At 31.2% G+C, this 9,538-nt stretch overlaps 1 protein-coding gene across 1 annotated transcript; it reads right to left on the bottom strand.

The window, feature by feature from the left end:
• Positions 1–3,958: 3,958 nt before the first annotated feature.
• On the bottom strand, positions 3,959–7,920 carry LOC118446920 (sialin-like). Its single transcript, XM_085655631.1, has 9 exons — positions 7,891–7,920; positions 7,209–7,289; positions 7,061–7,128; positions 6,956–6,987; positions 6,485–6,767; positions 5,448–6,033; positions 5,221–5,353; positions 4,795–5,036; positions 3,959–4,359 (listed from the first exon to the last, which is right to left on the bottom strand). The coding sequence occupies exons 1-9, from the start codon at positions 7,918–7,920 to the stop codon at positions 4,186–4,188; spliced, it is 1,629 nt and encodes a 542-aa protein (XP_085511757.1). The 3' UTR covers positions 3,959–4,185.
• Positions 7,921–9,538: the final 1,618 nt, after the last annotated feature.

Here is a 9,538-nt window from a genome sequence, read left to right as displayed (position 1 = left end):
AAAAGGTTTTAAGGGTCGTCCTCGAGTGACTCTTAACAGCTGCGCTTTCTGACTCCACATCGTCGATGATGCTACACGGAAACAGAATCACCCGACACGTTCTTCTTTTCTTTTTTTCTTCTTCTTTTTTTTTTCCTTTCTTTCCTTTTTTTCTTTCTTTTCCTTTCTTTTCTCTCTTACTTCCTTGTCTCTTCGATACCAATAACCTAGATTCTTTGTGGATCTATTAAATGAACGATCGATTACTATCATTTAAAATTATTTTCCTTGTTAATTATTATTGTAAGTATTTACAAAAGTTTCCTCATATAATACAAACATTTAGAAATATTTTCTTATAATATAATATAATGATTAATAAATATATAATATATCTATATGTTGTCGTCTAATTTGAATTACTTTCGAATTTCATTTAACACTGTACAATGTAAACATATAATAAAAATATCATATATATTATTTCGTATTAGGTGAATCAGATAAATCGATCAATTTTATTATTCGTTTAATAACTTTTCATTGAATGATCCATTCGAAAGAATTGTTCTTATTATTCTATTCATTTGTATTATCTTAATCAATCATTTTTAATAATTAAACCAAAATTCTTTTTGATATTTTCATTAATGAATTTTCTTACAAATTCATTCGTTTATAATGAACATTTTTCTCTCTGATAAGATCATCTAAGTTTACGATTACACTGTTATAAAAAAAAGAAAGATTGTTAATAAGTAAAATCGATTTGATAAAATCAGTATAAAAAACAAAAAAAAAAGAGAAAAATAAGAAGCAAGAGAAATATAAAGAAATATATTTGTTGGTTCTTTCGTAGAATTTACGAAGGAATACCTTGGATTCCTTGGAGAATTGAAAATAACTTGATTAGACATTTAAACCAGAATACAATTATATCGTTGTAAAAAGGAAAAAAGAAACAAAACAAAACAAAAGAAAACAAAAATTGTTAATAAGTAATACGATTCGATAAGTCAGTACATAAAAAAATAAAAATCTAAGGGAAATGTATTTGTTGATTCTTTTGTATCATTTACGGAATATCTTGAATTCCTTGGAGAATCGAAAATATCTTGGTTAGATTCTTGGTTGAAAAAGGTATAGGGACCGATGTAATACTTAGGAAAAGGGAAGGAAAAAGGATGGAACGAATGAACGAACGAACGAACGAACGAACGAACGAACGAACGAATGAAAGGCAGCCGCTGCGTGGACATAGTTTTGAATAGAGTGCACTCGACCTTTCCTACTTGGGTTCAACATACTTTCGCCATCTCTAACCTCCGTCTAGAGTACGTCGTGCGCGCGAGCTCTTATTAAACGTGGCGATTTATCGCTAGTAATAACGGTGCGGTCTGCTGGCGTTGCTCGTCGGTGAAGTCCTCTTCTCTCTTCTCGAGAGTGAACGAAGAAGGAAGGAAGGAAGGAAGGAAGGAAGGAAGGAAGGAAGGAAGGAAGGAAGGAAGGAAGGAAGGAAGGAAGGAAGGAAGGAAGGATGTAGAAGGAGCTAGAGTAAGGGTTTATTTCTTGGAAAAGCGTACAATGTATAGAACAAATACATGAGCATAGTTAGTCCACACATACTCGTGATCAAGTAGTAAACGTGCTCCTACGATTCCACGTGCGTGAGTCCCGGAGTAGATTAACAATTTCTGACATTTTAGTGCCTCTCTCGGATGCGTTAACGCCACTTCAAGTAGCGAAACGCGGCCCCTCCTGACTGTAACGAGCTCCAGGATTGATTAACCGTCTCGTCTCGTAGCGCGACCCGCACCTCGTCCGTCGTCCACGTGGATTCTAAGCAAACGAGTTGCCCTTTTACCCTACGTCTCCTCCTAACCTTCTCTCTCTCTCTCTCTCTCTCTCTCTCTCTCTCTCTCTTTCTCTCTTTCTCTCTCTTTCTCTGTCTCTACTCTCGAGGATCGTAATTAGCGCGTGATTAATTACTTCACTTTTTTAACGTCTCCCTGAGTCTATGCTTTTTATACTCTTCTTTTTTTTTTTTTTTTAACTTTTTTCTCAGGTCAATAATATTTTTCTTATTTTGATTCTACGATACTACTTGTTAAAAGAATTAACGTTGGTTACGTATTAAGTACGTACGATGGAGTTCGTAAGCATGGAATTATAATGGTATAACCGTTGAATATGGTCATTAACGTTCTACACGCTGAGGCAGTCGTAATTAAAATAATTTTCGAGTATACTAGAGAACGTAGGCAGGTGCATTTCCCACGTGTATATCGACGAGCTAAAAGCCTGCAGAACCAGAAAGGGTCACCTGCTATATGATCGGGTTAAGGAGAGTCGAATAAGCATTATTCATACGCTGAGAACATTTATCCTTAAGTTATTCATCTCATGAATTAGTAAACACGATGAAGAAGCCCCTACAGAATTCGTCTATCGCTAGGACCACCTAGTAAAAAGGCCAGTGTCATAATTTTAACTTGTAAAAATTCTCTTCTATGCCTTCCTGTATTTCAAATCGAGTTATTCCCTTTTACATAATTTTTTTTTTTCTTCGTTATGTCATTCTAAAACGTTTCATCGATCGATATTAAATAAAATCGATAAGACGAATGAGTTTCTACGAAAATAATTTCGCTTCGATAATTTACGACGATTATATTTTTCTAATATTTTTTCTAATATTTTTTTTTCTCTACGACGATCTTTTTTACTAATATTTTTTTTTTTTGATCAACCCTTTCGCGATTAATTCGAAATAATTGAAAAGTGTATACAATTTCCTTAATATCACGTGATATTTATTCTTTCATCAGAGTTATCCTTTTATATTTGAATTGAAATCAATACTCGATCGATAAAATTTGTAACTTTTCTTTTTTTTTTCTTTCTTTTTTTTTTTTTTCTTTCTTTTACATTAGCATGACAGAAGAGCGAGACAACGAATATATCCTTTTCCTTTTCTTTGTTTCTTTTTGTTTTTCTTTTCTAAAAGAGTCCGTGTAATAAAATTGTTAATTTCCAAATTTCCAAAGAAGCTTCGAATATTCGTGACTCGTGACTCGAAGAATAAGAGAGCTAAGTAATATATGTATATATATATATATATAAAAGAAAGCGGAAATGACTCGACGTTGCCACGTTAGTGTCGACGAGGCCGTCTATATGCTGGAAATAGATTACAAACGTAATATTTTAAGGTCCATAAATATTCGAAACGTCCGTGAGACGTAGTTCTTCTTTCGAGAAAAAGGGCCCACCTTCTCCTTGTCTCCTTTCCACTTTCTACCGACAAGTATTTTCCATGAACACGAGGCGTCACTCAGAGTCGGCTGGGTTATGGCACGATCTAATTGGAATAAAAGAGATTTTTGTAGGTGGTGCAGCCTAATTGCCACCGTCTTTCGTCATTATGGGTGGTCTCTCTGTCTCTCTCTCTTTCTCTCACATACACACACACACACACACACACACACATACACATACTCTTTCTCTCTTTTTCTCTTTTGCTCTCTTTCGAAATACTCGTCGTATCATTCGTTCTCATCTTTCGGTAACACTCCTCGCAGATTTTGGAATGTAGTCCAACTCGTCCTGCACTCGTCGACGCCTAATTTGTCGTATCTATGTCCTTCTATTTATTTTCTTTTTTCTTTCTTTTCTTTTCTTTTTTTTTCTCTCTCTCTTTTTTTTTCTTTTGCGTAACGAAACAAACACGTTAAAGTCTTTCGCAAACCATTACATATTTACTGAAAATTATTATACCATTATTACGATCGATGTATATATGATATGAAATATTATTTAAAACCATAAATAACGATATTAAACTAATAAAATTGATAACAAAATATGATGTTTTCGGTCGAATATTTTATCCAAAAATATCATTGAAACGTCGATACATTAACAAGTTTTATTAAAAAAAGTTTTATTAAAAAAAAAAAAAAAAAAAAACAAAATCCATCTATCTAACTCATTATCTATTAAAATCGCAAAATAGCGAAGTTTTTACAATGTTTTTTTTTTTTTACATAAAAATTATCGTTTCCTTTGTGTGTAAATAAAAATATTAGAATATATAAACGTATACATTTTAAAATCACCGGCGAATATTTTGTAAATAAATTTCATATTAATGTCCTTTTCTTTTTCAATTAATTTCGTTAATAATCGACTTAGATAAAAGTTCGTTTAAGATCTTGTTTCTTGACGTTGGCCCATCTGTTCCAAATTCGTGTCTCCTAATTGTTCTGGATAATTCCATGGTTGAATTTTTGCGGAACCGAATATGATAAATATTAAGAAGCCAAGAAATTGAGCAATGACAGTTATCCAAAAGACATATTTCCAACGTTCAAATGTGTGCTACATGAAACAAATTTTAGAAGAAATATTAAAAACGAAAAAAAAAATCATATATATATATATATATATATATTTTATTTTCGCGCGAATATCATTAGAAATTATAATCGAGTATTAGCACTGTAATAAATTTACAATTAAAATTTTCACAAAGATAAATATTTTTCTTTGTGCATAAATAGAAATGAGAATTATTAAAAATCTTTAGATAAATGATATTAATAATTAATAACTACGTTTATAGAATTTCTTAAGTGTCTGGAGAAATATTATGAAAAAGGTTTGAATGAGAAACTGTAAAATTCTAATCTCTCTTTCTTTCTAAGAAAAGATACGATCGAAGAAAAGAAAGATCGAAGGCGGAGTCAGTTCGGCCTTTTCGATGTTTCCTATTCGTGGAGTATCTAACGACTTTTAAAGCATCTCTTTACTCACTCCTTCTTCCATTAAAGCGCCCACCAAGGCTGGTAAGATGAATGCTGAAATTGTTCCTGGTGTGTTCGTTATTCCCATAAGGATACCGGCGTAATTCGGTGCCAAATCGTTTTGATTGCAAAGATGACCGACGAATATTGCACCACCAATAATGATACTCAAAACCAAAAGTATCGTTGCGACTAAACGATTACATCCAATGTATATGATCACTATGAGAAAAATGCAGGGTGGAATACTACCTGTACAAAGTATATAATCAATTTCATTAATTTTACATTTATATCTCATTTAAATTGGACGCTCGTATAAAATGGATTTTTATTCATTTATTTTCAATCGTTATTCTTACAAAGGAATATTAACGTTACATCGAATATGTAAATAGGACAGAAATAATTTTACGATTTACTAAATAATACTCACTTATGAAAACGGCAAGTTTTCTTGCCCTCGTTTGCGACCAAATACCTTTATTTCTTCCCCAATCTAATAATTTACCAAGCAGAGGATTAGTCACGGAGTTTATTAAATATGGCGAACAGGTGATCGTTGCGTTCTAAAAAAGAAAATCGAAAAAGAGAATTGATCGTGACGATATGTAAAATAATTAATATGTAAAATAATTCGATTGGATCATAAACGATACTCACGGATTTAATATCATATCGGAGAATTTTATTCATGTAAAGTGGCATTTGAGTGAGTAAGAAATACCAACAAAAATTTCCAAGAGTATTAGTCCAGATAAGTGCCCAAAATGGTACAGAAGTAAAGATCGGTTTCCAAGGGACTTTTGTTTTTGCCGATTGTGGCGTACGATGACCATACGTATTGATTATAAGTGATCTTTCCTCTTCGGTTATGAATTTTTGTTTTTCTGGACTATCCTCGAAGAAATAATAAAAAACTATACACCAAATTAACGGGAGTGTACCATGAATATAAAAGACAGCCTCCCATCCTAAATCTCTCAGAATTAAGCCGGATGTGAAAATCGATACAACAGTTCCTAGAGATGTTCCGGCGTAGATTATCCCAACCCACATACTCTTTTCCTCATAAACGATCCATTTTCCCAACAGAACGTTCACTATTGGAAGATTAGCGGCACTCATAACACCCGTTAGAAATCTGATGAATAGGAGGAGTGGCAAAATGCTTGCGCAGATTGGCACGATGATCGTTAGAATTGCGTTGGATAATACACAAATCAGTAATACATTCTTCGTGTTAAATCTGTATATCAAAGCGCACAATTTCAATTGATTTTTATTATTATCATCATTGTTATTATTTATATTAAATTTAACAATAACTATCTTACTTCCGTTTGAAGGACAAATCTTTTTTTATACCATTAAATTGATTATCCTTTAAAATGAAAATAAATATTTGCATTGATAATAAACCGATAAAATATTCATCATGAAACATTAAATATCGTGTTCACGTAATCGTGTAGAAACGATACTTACTCGTAGCACAAGGAAGTTCTATTGCTCATTAAAGATTCTATATTTGTACATTGCTCGTATGCCTAATTAAAAAAAAAAAAATCCTCGACGATGAATTCTAGGAAGTGATTTTTTCTTTCCTTTTCCGTAAAAAAATAATTTCTTTTTTTTTTTTTCCTTTTTTTCTAAAGCCAACTAAGATTCGCAAAAATTTATTCATTATAAGAACTCACCGATCGGAGAAATATCCCGAAGGAAACATTCCAATGAGATATCCTGCGAAATATATACTAATAACGAGTCCTTGCTGAGTGGTCGACCAACTAAATGGTCCTTCCAGATCTGTTGTCTCCCTTTCATTTTCACTCTCAAATTCAGGACACTCATCTGATGCCACGGATTCTTGAAGTTTCACCATACCAATTATAGCTGTCGCGATGTTGACCTTGAGACCGTAGATGATCATATTCGCAATGCAAAGCATTATCGCAAAGAGATATCGAACTTTTTTAATCACTATCAACAAAAATATTTTGCAGGGATATATATTATACGATAATATAGAAATTATTAAGAAAAATATCATACAGATATTTAATATATGTATATATATATATATATATATATATATATATATAATAGATTAAAAGGTTAGGAAATGTCAAATGTCTGCTTCTTTTCTTTCCCCTCCTTCCCCCTCTCACCCTTTCCGTTCCACCGGCATATCTTTTCCCCTCTAGAGAAATAATTTTCTAATTTTCATGAATTATTCATGAATATGACGTTAACAAATGCAACGAAGAGCTTACTTGTTATTTATACGATGTCTTCCAAATGGATCTTCGAAATTTTCTTCTTTCGTAGTTGTCTCGATTATCTTGAAAGACGACAAATCATATCGATACTCGTTATTCTTATTTCTATTTTTATCTTCGACAGATCGAAATCAATAATTACACTTCTTTCCAAAGAGAAATCGAGCTTGATAATAATTATCAAACTATAACTGCATGACGAGACAAATGTTTCGTTTCTTCTCTAATATATCTTGTCTTTAATGATCGTCCTTGTATCTTCATATTATCATCACGAGATTAAATGGCTTTACAGATGAAAGAGAGAGAGAGAGAGAGAGAGAGAGAGAGAGAGAGAGAGAGAGAGAGAGAGAAAGAAAGAGAGAGAGAGAGAGAGAAGGAAAGTGCGAAAGAGAAACAAAGACGATCACGATGTGATAAAGTACACTTTCGGTCTCGTTCTGTGGCAGTCGATATTGTCAGTGTTAAAGCATGCGCACGCGCGCGCGTTTATAATTAATTCTCTGCGTGGGAACCTTCAAAGAAAGGAAAGAACCACTTGTTTATACGTCACAATAAATGATTCGGTTCATTGAATAATATATTCATAGTTTATTCGACGTTCACATTATATTTTGATTACCGTAAACGATCGTCAAAATATTTTCTAATACGTATCGATCAATGATATTCAGATAATTATTAAATTAATAAGAGATTTTATTTCTATTGGTTGATAATATTGCAACAGCTATTCATAATCACGTCTTCATTATTGGTCTTGTATGAATATTTATTGAAGAAATTTTTTTCACCCGACCTCATTGCATTTATTTATAACTGACGTTTAAATATTCTATTTCCTTTATAGTCATTGTCTTCATTATCTATTGTTCGATGTTTGTATAATTCAAAAAGTTTTTAAAATTGAACGATAATTTCGTCCGTATATACGTACATACGTATTTATATTTATTTGTTTATTTATTTATTTTTATTTCCTTTTTTTTTTTTTTTTTTTTTTTTTTATGCGTACATATCTATATAGATAAGAATTCACGAAGACAACGAATTTTATGAACAACGAATTATCCTCAAATAAATATTTACCTCTATACGCTTTATCTTGCAAAATATACATCCGTTTGTAACACATACGTAATCCTGTCTTTTTCCGTATTCCATCATAAGAGAAAATTTTATCGAGTAAAAATGAATCTACCCATATATTCATACATCCAAGTATATATACCGGGTGAACCATTTTAATCGTGAAAGTAATTGAAAATCATTGACGATTTTATTATATCGAAACTATTTTTCTCTCTTTCACATACACATACATTCATATACATATTTCATATATACATACATTTGTATATCCAAATTTATACCTGGTGAACCACTTTAATCGTGAAATTAATTGAAAATCATTCTGTCGACGATTTTCATTATTAATAAATGTCAAAACTATTTGACTCTTTTCGTATAATTAATTAAATAACACTGATTGATTTTTCTTTTGAAATTATGATTTTGTAAAACTTTGAAATAAATGACAACCGATGGAGTTATACACGATTGACACTGTACATATACTGTGTATATATACATATATATATATATATATATATATATATATATATATACAAGAATTTCCTTTGATCAACAATGATCATGTGATCATAAAAGGTCGTAATAAGTCATCGATCCGTTTTGCGTTGATAAATATTTCAATATTATTATATTATCTATCTCGTTTCGAGTTGTCTATTTTTTTTATTACATCTGATGAAACGAGATAAAAGAACATGATCTCATTATGAAAGAGTATATTCAATGTGAACGATGAAGGTCAAAGGAATTCTCTATGAATAGATTGTAAAATTGAGTTTATTACGTTAGTTGATAATAATGCAAGTATTTTAAAAGTGAATATGTACGTACCAATCGAAATGAAAGATGATGATAAAATGGAAAGCGACGATTTTATTAATTATGCTTTTATACATACGATGTCTATGCATAAATCATCGTGTATCTCATTCTATTTCTTTCTCTTCTTTTGAATTCCTTTATGTAATTAAAAACTGTAAATAATGTATACGATTAGAAAGGAGAAAGCGAGTGAGTATTATAAATGATAATTGAAATACTAGAATACGAGAATAAATTAATGGACGACAGTGTTAAAATGATGTGTGGGATAAGAATGAAGCTTTGGGAAAAAAATAAATTTAATATCTCGTACGTATGAAGGTAAAAGAAAAATGAAAAAAAAAAAAGAAAAGAAAAGAAAAATTTACGAAACGTGTTGATCGAAATATAAATATTTTTCGAATGATTATAAATTCATAAAGAAATTTAATTAATTAATATCTAACGATACTTACTTTCAATATATCGACGATATAATAATGGAAATTTTCTAAAATTATTTTATCAATGTTTATACCATAGAGCAAAACTTCGGTATACTAATGGCCTTACACG

The sequence above is a fragment of the Vespa mandarinia genome, chromosome 3 (assembly GCF_050613455.1).
Source record: "Vespa mandarinia isolate Hongniang chromosome 3, ASM5061345v1, whole genome shotgun sequence".
NCBI classification, from domain to species: domain Eukaryota; kingdom Metazoa; phylum Arthropoda; class Insecta; order Hymenoptera; family Vespidae; genus Vespa; species Vespa mandarinia.
The sequence above is the reverse complement of the archived record's forward strand: the minus strand, read 5'-3'. Positions and strand labels throughout refer to the sequence as shown.

Coding starts and splice junctions, on each gene's coding strand:
- LOC118446920 (XM_085655631.1), bottom strand. CDS start 7,920: ATGACTATAAAGGAAATAGAATATTTAAAC. Junction 6,034..6,484: donor TCGGGATATTTCTCCGATCG/GTGAGTTCTTAT, acceptor TTTGATATACAG/ATTTAACACGAAGAATGTAT. Junction 4,360..4,794: donor GCGCTTTAATGGAAGAAGGA/GTGAGTAAAGAG, acceptor TGTTTCATGTAG/CACACATTTGAACGTTGGAA.